This window comes from Equus przewalskii, chromosome 26, assembly GCF_037783145.1.
Source record: "Equus przewalskii isolate Varuska chromosome 26, EquPr2, whole genome shotgun sequence".
Classification (NCBI taxonomy): domain Eukaryota; kingdom Metazoa; phylum Chordata; class Mammalia; order Perissodactyla; family Equidae; genus Equus; species Equus przewalskii.
Window position 1 is genome coordinate 16,207,457 of NC_091856.1, and position 22,095 is coordinate 16,229,551.

At 38.6% G+C, this 22,095-nt stretch overlaps 1 protein-coding gene across 18 annotated transcripts in view; it reads right to left on the bottom strand.

The window, feature by feature from the left end:
- Positions 1-10,138: 10,138 nt before the first annotated feature.
- The window catches only part of ECPAS (Ecm29 proteasome adaptor and scaffold), a 95,310-nt gene continuing 83,353 nt past the window's right edge, over positions 10,139-22,095 (bottom strand). For all 18 annotated transcript variants that reach the window (XM_070594994.1, XM_070594995.1, XM_070594998.1 and 15 more), the window contains 9 exons: positions 21,906-22,091; positions 21,099-21,307; positions 20,196-20,239; positions 19,906-20,098; positions 18,165-18,303; positions 15,856-15,961; positions 15,062-15,150; positions 12,068-12,139; positions 10,139-10,425 (listed from right to left, as the gene is read on the bottom strand). In XM_070594994.1, coding sequence (XP_070451095.1) covers positions 10,286-10,425; positions 12,068-12,139; positions 15,062-15,150; positions 15,856-15,961; positions 18,165-18,303; positions 19,906-20,098; positions 20,196-20,239; positions 21,099-21,307; positions 21,906-22,091 — 1,178 coding nt within the window. In that variant the 3' untranslated portion in view covers positions 10,139-10,285. The remainder of the gene's footprint in view (positions 10,426-12,067; positions 12,140-15,061; positions 15,151-15,855; positions 15,962-18,164; positions 18,304-19,905; positions 20,099-20,195; positions 20,240-21,098; positions 21,308-21,905; positions 22,092-22,095) is intronic.

Genomic DNA, 22,095 nt, shown 5'->3' on the forward strand with positions numbered 1-22,095 from the left:
CTCCAGAAGGGGTTGGAACATTGGGAGAACGGAGAGTGGAGAGAGTATCAGGAAGAGAGGAGGAGAGAGCCCAGAAATCTTGAGAACTAAAAGGAATCCAGAGAAATTAGCCAATGAGAAATACCTAGTGGCAGGGAAGGCTAAGGATTTATAAAAATACCAATATCTCATATTGAATATTAGGTTGTTGGCTGGTCTTAGCTATTCTCTGCTCCCTCTATTACTCCCAAAAATTCAATTAAGGTCATATAAACACAACAATCTTGGATAATGGAGGAACAGAAGTAAGCTACCAGAACGGAGAACTGGGTGCAAAGCATTTAAGGAAATCTCTGTCCAGTCGTTAGCTGACCACTCAGCTAACTGGGCAGAGACTTCAGTGGTCACATACAATAAAGAATTGAGACTTTACAGAATTCGTTCAGGAAGTCACTGAAAAAGAAAATAGCAACAACAGCAAACTCTGGAATGGGAGGGGAATCTGATTTCCAGAGTTGCCACATGATATTATTTTAAATATCCAGTATTCAACAAAAAAATGAGACATGCAAAGAAACAGAAAAGTATGGCCCATATTTAATAATCATAGAAGGGTCCATCCATCAAGAAGACATAATTATAAATTATAAATTGTAAATATATATGTGCACCTAAGAAACAGAGCCCCAAAATACTTGAAACAGAAACTGACAACTAGAGGGAGAAACAGACAATTCAACAATAATAGTTGACGACTTTAATACTGAACTCTCAATAATTGGTAGAACCACTAGACAGCATATCAACAAGGACATAGAAAGTTAGAACTCTATAAACCAATTAGACTTAGCACCATCTATAGAACACCCCACCGAACAACACACACACATACACATACACATTCTTCTCAAGTGCACATAGAACGTTACCTGATTTTATGCTGTCGTACAGTATGCATTTCAGTATGTTTGGCTTCATTCCCTTCATAGTACACTTGCAAGATCCATATTGATGTGTACAGCTGCAGTTTGTCCATTTTTGTTGTTGTATGAGTCTATTTTATGATTATAACACACTTTATCCACTCTTCCTTCTATTGTTAGACATTTGAATTGTCTCCACTTTTTGGCTGTTTCAACTAATGTTAAAAACCTGCATGTTCGTGTCTTTTGGTACATGTGTGCACATTTCTCTTGCATATGTACTTAGGAGTGAAAACGATAAGTGATAGAACATGCTTAAGTCACCTTTAGTATATAGTGCTAAGTGATTTTCCAACATGGTAGGAAAATGTATCTACTACCAGGAGTTTCAGCTTCCTATTGCTGCATAACAAAGTAACCAAAACTTAGTGCCTTAAAACAGTCATTTTCTTATAGCCCATGTATATCTGGGTCAGGAATTCAGACTATTTAAGGGTAATGTCTGTGGGAGACTGTGTAGTATGAGCTTGGCAAGGATTTTTGGATTAGAGAGGTTTTTTTCCTTTAGACAGGAGTTGGTTCAAACAGGCGTCAGAACTGATGAGCTGATCTTCAGAATTAAAAGTCCTGGGGAAACTAATTAAAAGACAGGATATATTCCGTGAATAAATATTCTCCAGGGATTCAAAGAGAAAGTTATTTTATCAAGGAATTTACAGTCTAACATTGGGAGTTACATATTAAAAGAAGACCTAAAAGCTCTCAGATTTTGTACATTTCATGATGGAATTATGTGAGCTCAAATGTGTAGAAGGACCGTGGAGGCCTCTCCCCAGATAACTCAAAAAAGATTCTAAGGACACACTGCAATTAATGGTGAACAAGGAAGTCTCAAGAAGCCTTATTTTCTAAACACGGAACTTCTAGTTTAGCACATTCTTGCATCTAAAAGTTGATTTGATTGACAGAAGAGTGAGGTGGAAGCATAAACTTATAAATTGTCAAGAGTAGGCAGTAATAACATCATAAACAATTTTTATGCCATATGAAGTAGGTAAAACTTAATTCTGTGGACAATGGAGAGCTGTTTTAAATAAGGTAAAGACGTAATTTGGGTTATGACCGTTATCAAGATATAAAATATTCCCAACACCCCAAGAAGTTCCCTTGTGCCCATTTCTGTAGTCAGTTATCTCCACTGACCCTGAAACTACTGATCCAATTTGTCATGATAGTTGTGTCTTTTCTAGAATTTCATATAAGTAGAATTATATAATATGCAGTCTTGTCACTTAGCAAAATGTTTTATGCTTATATTGGCCATTTCTTTTTATTGCCGAGTAGTATTCCACTGTATAGATCTATCATACCTGTTTATTCACTAGTTGATACTTAGATTGTTTTCAGTTTTCAGCTATTATGAATAATTCTGCTATGAATATTCAACTTCATGTCTTTGTGCAAACATAGGTTTTATTTGTCTTGGGTCAATGCCTGGAGCAAACTTTCTGGGTCACACTGCAAGCGTATGCCTAACTTCTTATGATATGCCAAACTGTTTCTCAAAGATGCTGTATCATTTTGCAATCACATTAACAATATATAAGAATTCCTGTTACTCTACATCTGTGTCACTTTTTAATTTTAGCCACTTCAGTGGGTGTCCAGTGGTATCCTGTGCTTTCTTTTGTTAGGAAACAAAATTTCTGAACATATTTTAACAAGTAGAAAATAATCGACACATTTTTGTTATCTATAACTTACAAATATTCAAAAGTGCCCCAACTAGTTCCCATGGATTGTCTTTTTTTTAAACAGCATTATTAAGATATAATTCCTATATCATACAATTTACCCATTTAAAATGTACAAATCAGTTTTTTTTTTTAGTGTATTCACAGAGTTGTGCAACCATCAGCACAATCAATTTTAGAACATTTCATCAACCATAAAACATCCCACTCAGAAAGGGAACCCTTGTGCTCTTTTGGTGGGAGTGTAAGCTGGTACAGCCACTATGGAAAATTGTATGGAGATTCCTTGAGGAATTAAAAGTATAACTACCATGTAATCCAGCAATCTTGCTTCTGGGTACATATCCAAAGAAAGTGAAATCACCAACTCAAAGAGATATCCCGTCTCATGTTCATTGCAGCATTATTCTCAATAGCCAAGATATGAAAACAACCTGTGTCCATTAACAGATGAATGGATAAAGAAGATATGGAGTATACATACAATGGAATACTATTCAGCCATGAGAAAGAAGGAAATTCTGCCATTTGTGACAACATGGGTGGAGCTTGAGGGTATTATGCTAAGTTAAATAAGCCAGACAGACAAAGACAAATACTGAATGGTACCACTTATATGTGGAAACTAAAAAAGCCAAATTCATAGAAACAGAGAGTAGAACGATGGTTACCAGGGGCCGGGAGGTGGGGTAAATGGGAAAATGTTAGGAATATGAATACTTTCATAAGGCATTAGTGCTCAATTATTTGATATCTTACCTACTTTATTTCTGAAACTGTTAAGGAGATGGACGAAAATAGAAAAACCTGATTTATATTCAATTTTACGTTAATTTTTAAAATCTTGCATATGTATATACACAAAGCAGTGGTTACCATTTGATGACTGGAGTTTCACAATGATCACATACCATTATTTTTTGATTATGTAAATCATAAGCATCATAACAACATTTGGAATCAAAATCAAAGACTTGAAAGCATATCAAGAGCAGTTCTTCCATTTAACGGAGCATAGAACTCACAAAAAAGAGAGAGGAGTGATTGGGTTCCAGTGACAAAATGGTTGATATTTGTAATCAGTGGTTTTGCAGCTTTTTAGCCAATGATGACCTAAAGCTCTATTAGTCAATTTAAGATAGTATCACAAATCCACCTGTGTACCAGTACATTTAGATAAAAGGAATAATGCCTATGATTATTAAATGGCTAAAGACATTAATTCCTCACCTCTTTATGCTACATTTCACTTAATAACAAAACACTTGAATATGCACTACTCTTAAGTTCCACCCTAACAATTCCATCTCTAAAAATTATTCAAATGAAAGAACTGAACAAATGTTCAAAGTTGAGTGTTCAAGGATGTGTGTTACAGCCTTGTTTATAAAATGAAATAAGCAACATCTAGGTATCCATTCAGAGCACTGGCACAGCTCTATATGCATTCTGAAATAATAAAAAAGTTGAGTTCAATATTTAACATAAACATTTCATAATATACTAAGTACAAAAGGTCACAAAACTGTATATCACTTTCATCTTAAAAATTAATAACATTTCATTATTTTATTAAGTTATGTCATTATTATTCCTAGAATGGTATCCATCAAACTATTAACAGATACTATCTTTGGATAGTTGAATATAGGTGATCTTTATTTTCTTCTTTAAAATGTTTTGTTATTTGTGCAAAATGCTTTTATTACCTTCGTAATCCAAAATAAACCTATAAAATCTTTACAGATTTGTCTTAAAAAATAATTTATTTTTTAATAGACTTTATTCTTTACAGCAGTGCTAGGTCCACAGAAAAATTGTGCAGAAAATACACAGATTTGCCATACACCACCTGCCCCCAAACTTGCACAGCCTCCCCACTATCAACATCCCGCACCAGAGTGGTACATCTATAATCGATGAACATGCACTAACACATCACTATCACCCAGAGTCCAGTTTACATGAGGGTTCACTTTGGTGTTGTATGGGTTTTGACAAATGCACGATGACACATATCCACCAGTGTAGTACCACACAGAGTACTTTCATTGCCCTAAACATTCGCTATGTTCTGCCTATTCGTCCTTCCCTCCCCGCTCTCTGGCAACCACTGCTCTTTTTACTGTCTCCATAGTTTCGCCTTTGCCAGAATGTCATCTAGTTGGAATCATACAGTTTGTAGCCTTTTCAGATCGGTTTCTTTAACTTAGAAATATGCATTTAAGATTCCTCCATATCTTTTCATGGCTTGATAGCTCGTTTTCTTTTCAGTGCTGAATAATATTCCATTGTCTGGATGTTCCAGTTTATTTATCCATTCACCTACTGAAGAATGTCTTGGTTGCTTCCAAGTCTTGGAAATTATGAATAAAGCTGCTATAAACATCCATGTGCAGGTTTTCATGCGGACATAAGTTTTCCATTCATGTGGGTAAATACCAAGGATTGCCATCACTGGATGATACGGTAAGGGTATATTTAGTCTTACATATTTATAAACTTCGCAAAAGACTGACTCTTCTGCATATAACAACTATAAACTCTGGACAAAATACAAAAAAACAATTCTCATCAGGCTCTAGAGTCAACAAAGTCAGACTTTGGAAGAGTCAAAACACAGAAGGGGGCAACACCAGGTAAGTTCTCTGGATTTATGGCTTTGGTCTAAGGGTGAAGCATAGCCAAAACGTGGCACAGAACAGCTGAAGCTCTCATTGAAAACCACTATATTTCTGGCCAGCAGAGTCAGAGTCCAGGATAGAAAATGAAGGGCAAATTTTGGAAAGAAAAAGGTGGAGAGGCTCACTCCACATTCTATGCGTAAACTGCCTAAGTGTCTGACCACACGTGCAGGGCATGCTGCAAACAGCTCAGCTCAGGAAAGAAAGGAATTGAACTGAGATAGGAACTGCCACCCAACAAAGGTGAGACAGTTCGCAGTTTGAGTCTAACCATGTTAAATTGCCTGCTAAAAGAAAAGCAATTCTTTGGATAAATAGATTTAATAGAACCCAGGGTCTCCTACAACATTCAGAAAGTCCAGGATAAAATCCAAAAATACTGAATATATGAAGAACCAGCAAAAGGTGGAGGGAAAAAAGGCGATCAACAGAGACTAAACCCATAGATGATCCAGATGTGTAGCTGTCAGACCAGAACTTAAAAGCAGTTATTATAACTGTGCTTTATAAAGTTAAAAGTTCTTGATGAAAGACTGGAAATAGCAGAAAAAGAAGAAATATAAAAAAAAGAACAAAATGGAAATGAGAGAACTGAATACTACTATATGAAATAAAAATTCACTGAATGGGCTTTAATATCAGAATGGACATGGCAGATAAAGAGTGAACTTAAAGACAGAAGATTTTTTTAAATGCCTCAGAGAATTTATCATATAGATAACTATCCATCATATAGAATAGTATCAATGATCTAACATAGATGTAATTGGAGTCCCAGAAAGAGAGGAAGGAGAGAATGGCACAGAAACAAAATTTTTGAGGAAATAATGGCCAAAAATATCCCAAATTTGGTGAAGCACAGAAATTTAGAAATTCAAAAATCTAAGCACACCTCATACAGGATAAATATAAAGAAAAGCACACCTTGGAACATCATAGTCAAAGTGGCTAAATCTAAAAACAGGAAAATCATGGAAGCAGCCAGAGAAAAATGACACATCCAGGGAAACAATTTGAATGATCATACTCATCACACTGAAAATCTTGGAGACCAGAAACAGTGGAAATCTTTATAGTGTTGAAATAAGTATTCAAAAAACATTTGCTTCAATTGATGGTAAGAATTTTGTATTTGAAGATTGTTCTGGAATCAAAAGTGGCATAATAGAATTAGACATTTAAGTGCTAATACCCAAAATTAGTTTTAAAATACTCTCTTCAGGAATACCCAAACAAAAACTAGGTGTCCTTGAGCTATTAGCTGCTTTCTCACTGTCCTTTATACTTTTTAAAGACAATCAATAGTCTTTAAATGTAAAAGAAATGTCATTTCTTAAGGTAAAGAAAAACATAAAACTTTCAATAAGCATCGTGGGAAAGGCTATTTCCAATTTTTGTGGCATTATGATTTACCACTTCTCAAAAACCAATTGTTATTCCAAACAATTAATTGGCAACCTGCTTGAAAGGAAAAAGGAAGAAAAGCACAGCAGAGGGAACAGCTTAGGCTTGTCGGCTGCTCCTAGAGAAAAAGGAACTCTCCCCTTCAAGCCTACCTTCCACAACCTAAATTTGTTTGGCAGTTTCCAGTATAGGATGTGCCTGTACCCCTGACAATTTATGTCCATATGCATGTATATCTTGGTCAAAAGCAGAAATGCCTGTTGTTTCTATGTGTTCACCTGGGATTACTTTTACAGGTCGTCTTTCAATGATTACTTCTCTCCAAGTATCTGACAGCAGTTGTTCAGGTGACTTGCCTTCGTTTCTGCTTTGCCTCGAACTCCCAGACACTACAGCCAACAATTTCTGCTTCTTGGAGGTGGCTCAGGATATGGGAGGCAGTAGGGCCTATTTTGGTTTTTAAAGTATAACTAGTCAATGCCTTGACAGACAAACTATTTTCCTAGAGAACCAGTAAAAATTAATGCACTACTTCAAAAGAACTGGTCATGCAGCTTTTATTTACCACTTAAGATCTTCCTGGGCATGAGTAGGATTTTCCTTTCAAATAAGACTATCACATGCTTAGCTAGCTGAGTACATATTGCAGAGAATTCTATCGAGACTTTGCACATAAAATACAAAAATCTGTTACATATACATCGATTTAACAAGTTTGTACATTACAGTGAGCGCCAATGTCGAAATGGGGCCCTATCCTTAACAAGCAGCACGACCGTATTGTGGTAGCAGCAGGTAGGAACGCCCTCCAAAGGGCAGGCAGTGTTCACACAGTGCAGTTGCTGCACTAGAGCACACACCAACAAGGTCACATCTTTTTTTCTTTTTCTTGTTAGTGAAGACAGAAGGAAAAGATAGAAGGGGAAAGCAATGGAGACTCGGTGGCAATCAGTTTTATTATGCAGGTAAACTGAATTATAGGCAGACACACCGGCAACGGCAAACTGGACATAAACATTAATTAAAGAAAGTGCTGGACTTTATCACCAATTTTATTCTACTTTCATTGTTTTGACATTCAACTGCCAAACCTCGGGGACCTCCTTGTCACGTATCAATAAATTTGTGACGATCTAGTGCACTAATTCCAGGAATAAGGAATTTGGTAATTAGACTCTAATCAGTTGCTTGTATGACAAGTAACACTGAATATTCGTAGGGAAAAAATAATAAAAAATCTGTTCCAGATAGCTTTGGAAAATGAAGGCCGAAGATATAAACATGCACAGGTTTTTTTTGCCATTTGTTCACCAGTATCAACATTCCACAATTACAAACTCTGTTACTAACCCTTTTAAATAACTATGTACACACCAAACACAAACTGCACTGGGAGACCATGAGTTAGCATCGCTGGTTGTGCAAACGACTTGGCTGGTCAAGATGAAGGCATTACATGTTTAAATTAGAAATGTGCTTAGAAAGCTAAAATAAATTAAGTCAATAGCACTAAGGTTCAAGTATCTTAGCACCACTCTCAGCACCATGGGAAATTCCTAATATTAAATAACAAAAAGTTTAAAAAGCATAAAATTTGATGAGGTTTTAACACTTGATATGGGCCAAGAGCACAATTCCTGTCCATGACTCTTACTTTCTGAAAACACCTGACCGACACGCATTCTTGCCTGGGAAGAGTACCCCTGGCCCAGTAAAGGAAAGTTAGAAGACACTCAGTGGAGGGGGAAATATCGAACCGGAAAACACCAAGTCCTCTGAGGCCATGAGCTTTCTGAAAAACATCCAGAGTTGATCTTTCCCCAAGCAAAAGCCATTCTCAAGTGGAAGACCATGATAGGTTCCTTAAAATTCATGATGCTCCTAAAACTCACAATTATGTTATCATCAGCTAAGAAGATGTTTTGGAATAAACACTTACATTTTCATTTGTAAACCCCTTTTCCAACCAGAAGCAACCCCAGAAAATAGCATATGCAGCCCAGTTTACTACCTGTGGCAGTGCTTTTCAAACTATGAACAGCAATCCATTATGAGTCGGGAAATTAATTTAGTGGGTCTGAAGAACATTTAAAATGGTGCAGGGGGTGGGGATTAAAGTATATCACACATAGTAAGAGTATGTTGTTATTTCACAAAACAGATTTCAATTAAAGATTTAATGTTCATTCTCTCTCTCTGAGACACACACACACACACACACTCTCTCTCTCTCTCTGTTCTGGGTCACAATTTAGAAACTTATTTTTACTATGAGTCACAGTCAAGAAAATTTGAAATACATTGGTCAACAGAGACCACCAAAAATAATACACGTGGAGTTTCCACTCGGTGTTAACGTCAGTAAGGAGTCAGTATTGAGTGTAAACCAGTGTCATGCTTGGAAGGTAAGTTGGAGAGCTCTCAGTTTACCATCAACACTTACGGTTAACTTGTTTTTCTCTTTACCCTTAGGCAGGGGCATGAGCAGTATGAGGAAAGGAAGAAACCCTAGCTGCAATTAGTTACTTTCAGTGGTATCATGTTATTCCCCAATGGCTAATTAAAATGCTTTCCTTTCTATCCTATACTCATACTGTTGGCATAAAAGTGGGTGGAAAATTCTAAGTTGTCTTCATAGTTTTGAGATTGTAAAGGATCTAAACCAAAGCAGTTGCAATTTTGTTGTTGGTTTGGGTTTTGCAAAATATGCAACCACAAACAGATACAGAATGAGCAATCTTGTCCCAATCTACCTTCGTGTGCCTGTCAAAGGAGGAATTAGCACACGGAGACCGAATTCTCCCTCTCAACCTGTAAAGATGCTAAACAATCATTTTCTAAAACTCAGTCATCTAAACAAAACTAATCATCCAAACAAATGACATGACAATATTTAGCTTCTCAATTTCAAGAACCCAGTGGTGCTTAGACTACGGGTCAGTTCAGTTCTGGTTCAAGGGCTGTTGTATGCGCCTCGTCTTGGGAGTTTCCCGGGCAGGCCAGGGTTAGCATCGATCAGCAGCAGGTTGTAAAACCAAGTATACTGGGCAGGTCATTCAGACACCTGGGTTCCGGCCTTGGCACAGGCCTCAAAAAGGAAGTTATGTCATCTCACAGCCTACTTCTTCGGGGGGAAAGCCAGGGGGTTAAACGAAGTGATTTATCAAGTCCCTTCCTGAAATAACTTTATTTAATTTGGATACAGTTCTAAGATTTTTATCCAGTTTGCTCTGCAACTTTTGTCTATTTCTTTAATAACAGCTTTAATTCTTTTAATGACTATTTCCGTCAGTTTCACCTATAACCTCCTGTCAAACATCCAACATTCCATTAAGCTCATTCAGCCCACATACTTTAAAAACATCAAGTAAAATAATGCCAATAAGGAACAAAATTTAAGGCATTTTTTTTTTTTTATTTCAGCCAAGGAATGATGCATGCTACAGATTAATCTTTACTTTTCCCCACTTGGTTTTTCAAAGAATACCACCATTTCAACCCCCAATGAACATGGCACTTGTTTGTTTCTTCCCCTTCTAATTTATTCCAGATTTTCAAGTGTTTTCTTCAGTAATGACGCTTTCTCCTGCAGCTCAGGTCTGCTGTCTGTCTCCATAGTTGCTAAAGACTCAATCAGGAGCACTCTGCATTCAGATGTCAAACTTTCCCACTGTTTAGATTCTGAATGCAAAAAGAATGAAGAAGAAAAAAGAATCCGTATAGAACAAGCAAGCAAAAAGACGGTAACTGTTCTTTCCATTTTCCCTCCATGTATGCTATCCCCAAAATAAATGCAAAGCAACCCTTTGATAACAGTTCAGTATATAATTATCATAGGCTCAATAGTTGTCTCAGAGCCTAATTACTGACAACCTGAGAGCATATGAGGGAGTTTTGTCTCCTGCCCCCAATATTGGTGGGACAAAGAGAATCTAGGGGTGCTGAAGTAAAGGAGGATGTAGGAAGTTTCAAGTCAAGGAACACAGTAACAAAAAAGCCATTTCGACAACAGAAAAGCCTCTTTATGAGATATGCTCAGTAAAAAAATCTTGTATATTTCATAACTGCAAAGTCATTTTCAACAGACGACACTTTATTACTCCTTTCTTTAAGGGAAGCATCAGAGAACGATATGCATACTGAAAATTTTATAAATTCAAAGTATATCAGATCTTAAATCTTGTTTATGAGGTTCTGACACTTTCTAGTGATGTGTTTTCAAGCAAGTTATTTCACTATTTAACCTCATTTTCCTCATCTATTTATACATTTATACATATCTGGCAACCCGTAAGAATTCAGTGATACACTAAGTGCCTAGCTATTTTATTTTAACAAGGAAAAAAGGGATTATGAGATGTGTAGTGTTACTCAGCCTAAAAGGCCTATTTTATGGAGCCCTAAGAGAGGTGCTTTAATTGTTAAGCAAAGGTAGACAGAGAAGTAGAAATAAAATACACAAGGCTCTAGAGAAAACTGTTCCATCTTCCCCATTCTTAATCCATGGAGTTAAAATAATTAAAAAGAAGAGTAAGAAGAAAATTTAAAAAGAGGCCTTCTTTGGAAATCTAGTAACAGATACACCACTGGAAAAAATGCTAGCAGTTTTCTTTTATCATTGATATAACAGATCATTAGAAGAAATCTGCTTCCCAGAAAGAAGGTTTTAAAAAAGGTAAACAAGAAAAAAAAAAGGATTAAGAAAATTACTATCAAATTTGATGACTCAGGTAGACAATTGTTAACATGTTTTCCCAACTCCACTTTCCAGCATGTCATTCTGTTTATTACACATATACGGTGAGCTCTACTATGCCACTGTCAACCATATGCTGCAATTAACCAAGATTAAATCAGGATTCATGAGGGAAACAAAAACTTTATTATTTTGAGATACCCTAATATATCAAAAGTGTATAAAATAAGAGTACCAATTTAAACATTTAATAAAATTTAAAGGCTTTAGCTTTGTATAGTCCACTTGCATGTATATATATATTAACTTGTGCAGTCATGCGCCAGATAATGTTTCAGTCAACAATAGACTCCATAAATGACGGTGGTCCCATAAGATTACTACCATACAGCCTACGTGTGTGGTAGCTACACCATCTACGTTTGTGTGAGTACACTATGATGTTCTCACAACGTTGAAATCACCGGATGCGTTTTTCAGAATGCATCCCTGTCGTTAAGCAACGCATGACTATTTAAGAGTGTATGCTTATTAGAAACAAAAATAGAAAATAAAAGAATTCCTAAAAAATATGCCATAAAGTATCCTGGCTTTCTGGTCCTCCTGTCAGAACTATCAAGAACTCACCTTCAAGTTTTTTAAGCAGTAATTCTATCACAGATAAAGCTTCTGTTCTCACGGATGAGTAGGTCTTATTTTCTAAGAAGAAAATCATATAGTTCACATTATTTGTTTTATATGCCTTACAAACAGAACCGCCCAGATTAAGTTAGTGGTACTGAAAGAAAGATGTTCAGAAGTTATAAATTCAGGAAAAGATACACCTGTTCTTCAGTAAGCTTCCCTTTACTTATTATCAACAAATACTTGAAATGTACTACATGTCCATATTCTTTAAACAAAAAAAAAAAAAACGGTCAACCAAATACACCAATCACCACAACAAATGGCAATATTTAAAGGACCCATTTTAGAAGTGGGAACTCAAGACACTACCTCAAACACACAGTCATCTTCACATGATACCTAAGAATGACCTATGCATGACCTCCTCATTTTCCCAAAGATGATGACACAACCCAGGGTTAAGGCCAACTCAAGGACACCTGGCTGGGACCCTGCAAAGACTAGTCTCTTAGCTGCCAGTTCGTCATCCGAAAACATGCTACCTCCAAGAACTGCAACTAAAATATGCTCCACTGGTATCTACTCTAGACACAGCATCTAGTTCACAGTGAAGCTGTTTACTGGAAAAATTACCACACAACCAAACCCAAGGCAAGGAAGGTGCAAGATGAGCTTATAACATCCTGTTATGCTAAGTGCAGAAGTACTCAAAAGAATGATGTGACCTGTCAACAGGACACAGGAGTCAGACTAAGGGGACTTCCGCAGGCCAAATCTAGGACACTTTGAACGACAAATTAATTAAGCAAAATAATTATAAACCAATTGGGGAAAAGGGAATCCATGAATCAATATCGATAATAGATAAATAAAAAGAGAGGGAGATGGAGGGATCTTGCTCACGAGAGGATGCCAGCTGTCAAATGGTTACGGTGGAGGAAGCACTAGAGGTGGAAAACCATCTCAGTGAGAACTGGTCCAGGGACAAACCATGAACGCACGCTAAGTCTAAAGAAGACATTCTGAAGAAAAGCTGTATATCTGCATGGTCTTAAAGTGTCTTCTCCCAGGCTGCTAATCAGACACAGTTTTGAAGAAGAGTAGGTTATCTGAATGGTCTTAAAGTGTGTTCCCACAGGCTGCTTATTAGAAATAAGGGGTAAAAATTAGTAACTATAGGGGACAGCCCAGTGGTGTAGTGGCTAAGTTCACGTGCTCTGCTTCAGTGGCCCGGGGTTCACAGGTTCGGATCCTGGGCATGGATGTAGCACTGCTGGTCAAGCCACGCTGTGGCAGCATCCCACATAAAGCAGAGGAAGATTGGCACAGATGTTAGCTCAGGGCCAATCTTCCTCATACACAAAAAAGAAAAAATAGTAATTATACAGTAGAGCAAAGTGAGGAGTACCTTGATCAGGTAATCAATATTAACATCGCCAGTGAGGGCAGACGGACACTGTCTGCCTGTTGATGTGAGAGGACATAACGTCACTTACAGAGTATCCCAAGTGGGAACGGATAACCTGGATCTTATCATGAGGAAACATCAGACAAACACCAAATGAGAAACATTCTAGTTAAAAAAAAAAAAACGGGGGGTGAGGGGGCTTTTCTTCAAAATTGTCAATGTCATATAAGACAAAGAAAGGCTGAGGAAGCGTTCCAGATTAAAGACTAAAAAGATATGACAACTAAATTCAATAAATGATCCTGGACTGGATTCTTTATAGAATTTTTTTTCCTTCCCTCCATTAAAGAACATTACTGAGTCCACTGAAAACCTAGAATGTGAATGCTAAAAATTTGATTAAAAAATATTGATCAGTTTTCTACCTAAAGTTGGTAACTGTACTGTGGTTATGCAAAAGAATGCACACTGAAGAATTTAGGAGTAAAGGGGCATGATATAGGCAACATGCTTTCAAATGGTCAGGAAAAAATATGTACATATAGGTGCAAATGATAAAGTAAATGGAGCGAAATGTTAACAGGTGACTTTGGGCAAAGGAGACACAGGAGTGTCCCCTTATCTGTGGTTTCGGTTTCCGTGGTTTCAGTGACCCAAGGTCAACCATGGTCTGGAAATATTTTTTTTACTGGAAAATTCCAGAAGTAAACGATACACAAGTTTTAAATTTCACACGGTTCTGAGTGGAGTGATGAAATCTCTCACCATCCTGCTCTGTCTCACCAGGGACGTGAATCATCCCTTTGTCCAGCGACCCGAGCTGCATATGCTGCCTCCAGTTAGTCGCTTGGTAGCCGTGTGGGTTATCAGATGGACCATCACCGCACTGCAGTGCTTGTGGTTAAGTAACCCTTATTTTACTTCATAATGGCCCCAAAGTGCAAGAGTAATGAGGCTGACAATTCGAACACGCCAAAGAGAAGCCATAAAAAGCTTCCTTTAAGACAAAAGGTGAAAGTTCTAGACTTAATAAGAAAAAAAATCGTGTGCTGAGGTCGCTGAGATCTACGGTAACTTTTATTACCATATGTTGTTATAATGCTTCTATTTTATTATTAGTTATTGTTGTTAATCTCTTACTGTGCCTAATTTATGAATTAAACTTTATCATAGGTATGTATGTATAGAAAAAAACATGGTATATATAGTGTTCAGTATTAGCCACGGTTTCAGGGACCCACTGGGGGTCTTGAAGCATAACCCCCACAAACAAGGGGGGACTACTGTACAGGTATTATATGTACAGTAACATTACTGCAAGTTTTTGTAAGTTTGAAATTATTTCCAAAGAAAAGCTTAAAAAATTACTTATCACAAAGATGTTTCTCATCTAGGTGTTCAAATCCTAAATTACACAGTGTGGATTAACATATTCCCGTTTGGGGTACACACTGAGTATATTAAACAGGATGGTTCAGTAGTTGTTCCATACATTTAGTTCCAGCACAAGATAGGGAATACGTGAGGCTCTGCTCCTTGAGCTTTCAAATTAGGACTCCTGATCAACGTCAGTTTACCCCACTCACCTAAAGAATATGTGATTGATTTACAAGTTTCAAGGAGAATTTCAGCCAAAGCCTCAGCATCCGCATGTTCCTCTTCCAAAAGCATTAATCTGTACAAATCAGAAAGCAAGATACAAATGCTGGTTATTAAGAAACATTCTAAGGGGGCCAACCCCATGGCCTAATGGTTAAGTTTGCCACACTCCATTTCGGCAGCCCAGGTTCAGTTCCCAGGTGCAGACCTACACCACTCATTGGCAGCCATGATGTGGTGGCAACCCACATACAAAACAGAGGAAGATGGGCACAGATGTTATCAACAGTATTCCTCAAGAAAAATGAGCAAGATTGCCAACAGATGTTAGCTCAGGGCAAATCTTCCTCAGCAAAAAAGAAAAAGAAAAAGAAATAGAAAAGAAAGAAACATTCCAAAACCTTTCTGGCACAAACAATTTCTATCAGCATGTACCACTTTATTTATTTATTTATAGGAAGATTAGCCGTGAGCTAACTGCTTCCAATCCTCCTCTTTTTGCTAAGGAAGACTGGCCGTGAGCTAACATCCATGCCCATCTTCCTCCACTCTATATGTGGGACGCCTACCATAGCATGGCTTGCCAAGCAGTGCCATGTCTGCACCCAGGATCCAAAGGCTGCCGAAGCAGAACATGCGAACTTAACCACTGCGCCACCCGGTGGACCCAGCATGTATCACTTTAGCTTTTAGTTTTAAAATTTAAAAGAATTCCATTGATTATATATAAAATGCTAAGGGGAGGGGAGCAAAATAAATGACTGAACATGAAGCAAATTACCCCTGAAAAAAGGCATTCATTGACTGTAGGACTCCTAGCTGCACTTTCCACGTGCTGAGTTTTAGCCGTTCACACATCAATTTGCACAGCTCTTGACGATAACAACCTGGAAAAAAAGAGAGAATGGGGCAGAGTGGGAAAGAGAGCGTGAAGGAGCAAAAGATAGAGGCAGTGATGGACAGAAGGACAGAGAAAGACAGGAACAGAGAGGATAGAGGGACAGTGAAAGAGAGGGTGGGAGGGAGAGAGGAAAAAATAAAACAACAAATGCCTTTAATTAAAGCCATGAAATTTCAAAAAAACTTCAGTGTGACATTGCGCCCAATTCTCAAACCAATTTTCCTGATCAGAACACCTCCCCCACAAAGGGCCTATCTAACTGTTCATAAACGTTTATTTTCAAGGCAATATCCTTTTCCAAGGAACTGACACAGAATCTTAACCACATTCCCTTTTCCCCATAAAACACCCTGAATGGCAGCCAAGGAAAGCAGAACTCCGGAGGTGGGAGCTCCTCTCCGGAGCCTCACAAGCTTCTGCATGTCACAGGCTCACCAAGAGTCAACAGTGCTTTATCCCAGGCCTGTTCCGCCAACGGTGCTTGTTGATATAATTATATAATTAATATTATGCTAACATTATACTCCTGATGAAACGAGTATAAAACTCAACGGTTATTTTTTTAAACGTTGCACAATTTAGCGTGGTTCACAAATGTAAAAATGGACGGGGGTAAAAATCTAGAATTCTGCACCTGAATTGCTTCCTGAGAGATTGTAATTCCTTTCTCCACTATAAAGAAACAAAAACCAGAAATTGTAGATGATACATTGTAAGTAAGATGTATATGAGAAGCCAATGTGGGACAGTTAAATTGTCAAAGGCCGTCCCCTCAGGAACGGGCAAATCAGTGTACATTTCTATGCCTTATGCTAAAACAAACTGCTAAATAAACTGGTTTGTGTATGTATCATCTTTTTTATATAATTCCCTCCTTTAACTTTCTCTACCTATCAAGCAAAAGTTAGTAGCCCTAATGGTGTCCAGCAAGTGGACTTCCACTGCAGTCCATAACATAACACCAAGAAATAAGACCACTTACAAATCTGTGTCTTTTGGAAAATGCTTCCTATACACAGCAAATATACTTTTTCAAGTTCACACAAAGGATGGCAAGGCTCACAGACTTAAATCTGATTTCAGACATACCCAATCACAAATAATCAACAACACTTTTTAGAACATTCAAGAATATTACAATGTTCAGTGGGATGCCCTGCAGAAACCAACACAAGCAGACAAGAGCAGCATCGTCCCAAGTTGAAGACTCTGTCAAAGGGTCCTAACTAATACAATCTAATCCAACAATAAAGGTTTGCTGTTCGTTTATTTACTTAATCCTTTGAAATACATGCCCAATTCTAAAAATCTCTCAAAAAATTACCAGTTTCTCAGTGAAAAAGAGATTTCACTTGCTTACTGAAGATTTGATAACAAGGCCATTAATTCAAGATGGAGACCCCACTAATAAATTCTGTGGATTCCTCAAAATAGAGCATCATAAAGAAAACTAACAATTCTTTTCATAAGCAGACTACCTACATAAAATGTATCATGGCTGCTCTGAGCTGAATGGTGTCCCCAGATTCATATGCTGAAGTCCTAACCCCGAGAACCTCAAATGTGCCTGTGCTGAGAGATCAAGTTTTGTTTTTTGTTTTCTTTTTTAAGATTTTATTTTTTTCCTTTTCCTCCCAAAGCCACACCCCCCCCCCCCACCCCGGTATATAGTTGTATATTCTAGTTGTGGGTCCTTCTAGTTGTGGCATGTGGGATGCTGCCTCAGCATGGCCTGATGAGCAATGCCACGTCCGCGTCCAGGACTCAAACCAGCGAAACCCTGGGCCACCGAAGCGGAGTGCACAAACTTAACCACTCGGCCACGGGGCCAGCCCCGAGACCAAGTTTTTAAAGAGGTCATTAGGGTGGGCCCTAATCCAATATGACTGCTGTCCTTATAAAAAGGGATTAGGACAAGGATGGCCATTTACAAGCCAAGGAGAGAGGTCTCAGAAGAAACCAACACTGCTGACACCTTGATGTCAGACTTCTAGCCTCCAGAATTGTAAGAAAATAAATTTCTGTGGTGTAAGCCCCCCAGTCTGTGGCCCTTCATTATAGCAGTCCCGGCAGACTCAGACAATAGTCAATGAGGTTATTTGCTGATGCAGGAGTACAATTTATACTGGATAATTCTACTAATCGGTCAGGCTCTACAAGAACCTTCAAACCCAGGTTCTCGTGCTTACGTTGGGTCTCTGCATTTCGGGGCCAGGCTTTGCCCAGGCTCTCAAAGGCGCCCAACAGAGATTCCAGCTGCAGCTCTTTTTCCTTCTCATTCTCATCTTCATTCTTGGTTGTCCGGACTCCAGTGCTTTCAGGTGAGTTCTAGGACATGTCAAAGAAAAAGCAAGCAAAACCCAATTTCTTCTTTAAAGTTACCGGTATACTGTTAAAACAATCAGGGTACCAGAGTAAAAGATGCTAACCAAAAATTAAAAGCTAAATTCTCTACCATGAATTTTCCTATTTGTAAAAAGAGTTTGCAACTGAAATATTACACCTCTCTAATAAATTTGAGAAATCCATTAAAGGAATCTGTAAGCAAAAGTGAAAAATATACCATATTTGTAGTATTATAAGCACAACATAAAAAGACTTGTATTAGAATCATGGAATTAAAGATGGAAGAACTCGGTAATGATCTAAACCCAAACTCTTTCGTTTTTTCCCGTCTTCTCCCAAAGCCCCCCAGTACTCAGGTGTATATTCTAGTTGTGAGTGCCTCTGGTTGTGGCATGTGGGATGCCACCTCAGCATGGCCTGATGAGCAGTGCCATGTCTGTGCCCGGGATCCAAACCGGCGAAACCCTGGGCCGCTGAAGCAGAGCGTGCAAACTTAACCACTTGGCCAAGGCGCCGGCCCCCAAACTCTTTCTTAATAAGATAGGGAAACAGGCCAAGAAGTGACTTGTCCACCTAGCCAGTGATACAATCAATTTAAAATAGAAATCTCCCAAATCCATACACTATGTATATAACAGAAATTATGCAAACAGCTTTTTACTGAAAGAAAACAACTGCAAATTAGCAGCAACACAAGAAATAAAAACACTTTTTAAAATATTTCGTGTTTTGCCAAAAAATAAATAGGTAAACCGTACCATTCTTTCTTTGAACCAGTGCCCAATCTTTAAAAATGAGTACTTCATTTTCTAAAAGACACCAGTCTTTTTGATCAAAGTCCTCCAATATACAGCAGAGGCAATCAACAGTGACACACTGAGCTCCCTGTCTTCACTCTAGGATGACTGGGGTGGATTCTGCTCATGCTTGCAAAGCAAACCTTATTGTAACTATGACAGAGAGCATTCATCCACAGCAACATCCACTCTTAGAAGTCATGGCTCCTGTAGCCTTGAGTTTCCCAGCTTACAGGTCAAAACCCTTGCAATAAACTCATCTTTCTGATTGGTTTAAAAAAAAACAAAAAACAAAAGCACATGTGCTCTCCCCTTCTCCCATTGAGCAAACGGATGCCTAGAAAGAAGACTACCTTTCCTAGCATCGTCACAGCCAGGTGTGGCTATCCGACTCAGCACTTTCACACAAGTGAAAGTGTTATGCAGCAATTTCTAGGAATTCTCCTTAAGAGAGAACTGACATGGCTACTTTGATCCTTCATCCCTTCTTCGTCTCCTTTGCCATCGCCTGTCTGGAATACAGACACACCGCGGACCATGAGGACAATAGCGACACCCTAGGGATGACAGAGCTGGGCGCTGTAAAGAGCCAGAATCCCTAAACCAATATGTGAGAAACAAACATCTATCTTATTTGAGGCCACGATATTTGGGGATTTTCTGCTATTGGCAGCTACACTAATCCTAATAAAATATGCAAACAGGACACAAAAAAATCTTTTCTTTCCTTTTTTCCCTAATTTTCTTAGGTATAAACCGGGCCTGACAGGATATAGGTGGTCATTACCTTCTTGATGAGAGGTATGACAATGTCAGAAAACTCCTGGAATCTGTCCTCTTTGGTGGCCTTCAAGACATCCCCTGCACAGCTGATTGCTACAATCTTGTACTTGAGATTCTCCCTGCCACACTCCTTCAGAACAGCCTGGAGAATTTCATTAGTGCTGGGTTGACTGGGCACAGGCTTCTCCAGCTCGGCACTACAGGATCCATACAAGAGTACCAGAAAAGTTAATAAAAGGCCACAGCTTTCAGGTCCAGTTTAAGAAATGGCATCTTCATTGAAAGAATATTTACCTGCAGGCTGTCACCACACAGGCAATGGCTTTCAACAGTTCTTCCTAAAGGGTTGAAAGACGAGGGAATGCTATTAAGCACACCATGTGTCACTTACATTCTCTGTACTATGACTACAATTACCTCAGGAATGTTTAATAACCATGACAACAAAAATTAATCTTTAATGCACTTTAATCTTACCTTTAATGCACTTTACTGTTTAACGAGCACATTTACAGAGTTTTACTCGAACCAGGGAAGCAAGATAACTGCCTTCATCTCCATTTCATAAAGCCTAGAGAACTCCCCTGCTCAAGGTCACACAGGCAGAAGTGTCACGCACGGGTTTAAAGCCGTGTCTGACTTCTGGTCCAGTACTTTGTCTACAGGATGGTGCTGGCCACTATCGGATTTTTACAACATCAAGCAGATTGTTCTCGGGTGCCATAGTCTCCTGCTCCCCACTGAGTGTTCACTGTAAGTATCCTACTATCACCCTTGTATATAAAATGACTGCTACTCCTTCACAGGCCCCAGAGGGGCATCCCAGCTCCAGGTTTAGACGCAGCTTGCCTTGCTACTCAATTTCACGTATGCACGGTCCTGATCCGTTCATGAGGTCAGCACTCACAAAACGGTGACCACTTGGTTTAAGACTTATCTTGGAAAGCCGAACATGACAAACAAAAATCAATCTCCAACATTATGTGCAGTTTTCCATGACATGTGGGTTACACGTTGATGAAATGTCACACTTAATCAGACAAAGTTTACCCAAAGCTTCCTATTAGCTAGGAAATCATGAAAACAATCCATTGACGTCCCACAAAACTAGATTCTAATTTTTATAGAAAATGAAAGAGGAAGTCATAATCCTTTAAGGATACCTTCGGTTTAACTGGGCATGAAGGGTTCCTTTACCTTTCCTGCCCACGTCCTTCCAGCCAGGCCTTGCAGTAACGCGCTCAGGATCATTCCCAGGTATGGAGGTACTAGGGAGCTGGTTTGTTTTGCAATTGATGCCATGGCGATTGCACCCTGGGCTTTCATTTTCCAGGACTGAGACTGTAAAGCCTTCTGGGAAATGGTAATCAACTCCTGCAGGTATAACCGAATGCCACCAAAGGAACCTAGGTTATGAAAAGCAAAATTAAAGCAACTTTTACGTGACACAAAAAAATTAATTAACTGATTCTTCTTTTCTAAGTCTGGAAAAAAAGCCAGTGACCATCCGTCTAAAGCAGTGATTCTCAATGGTTCCATCACACCACTCTCTGAAAGGGAGAGAAACTGGGTGGTGTCGTGATGTATCTTTACAACAGCAGGACTTCATGAACTTGGATATGTCCACAGGAGGGCGTCATGCAAATGGTCGTCATCCATTAATACGTGTCAAGGGGAAAAACAGTTGGGAAGCACTACTCTAAAAGGATACTCTAAGGCAACATACGATCACTATTCACTCTCAACTAAAATAAATAAAGCTCTACTTTGCTGGGGCAGAGTTTCTATTCTCCAACAGGGGTAGCAATGAGGGAGGAAAGAGAAGGGCTCTGAGTGCCAACCTTGAGAACTCAGCCACTTGGACAGGCTTCAAACTACATGGGACACATGCTGTTAAGGTCCTGGGAAAATAACTAAAGGAGTTTATGAATACAGAATAGGAGTAAAAACTTCCAGCTGTGGTTCTTAAGAAACAGGCTTAATTCATAGGCAGTACTGACTAACCAGGTACATTTTCCTGCCACACTTCAGTCCATAAGTTACATTCTTCTGATTTCTCCTCATCAGCGATTTCATGCATGCCTAGAAATGCCAAAGGCAGAACCTCCTTGGCGTGGTTCTTCAACACGTCAGGGCTGTATCGTCCAATAGCGTGAATCGTCAAAGCACAAGAGGTCTTGTAGATGGGTTCTAA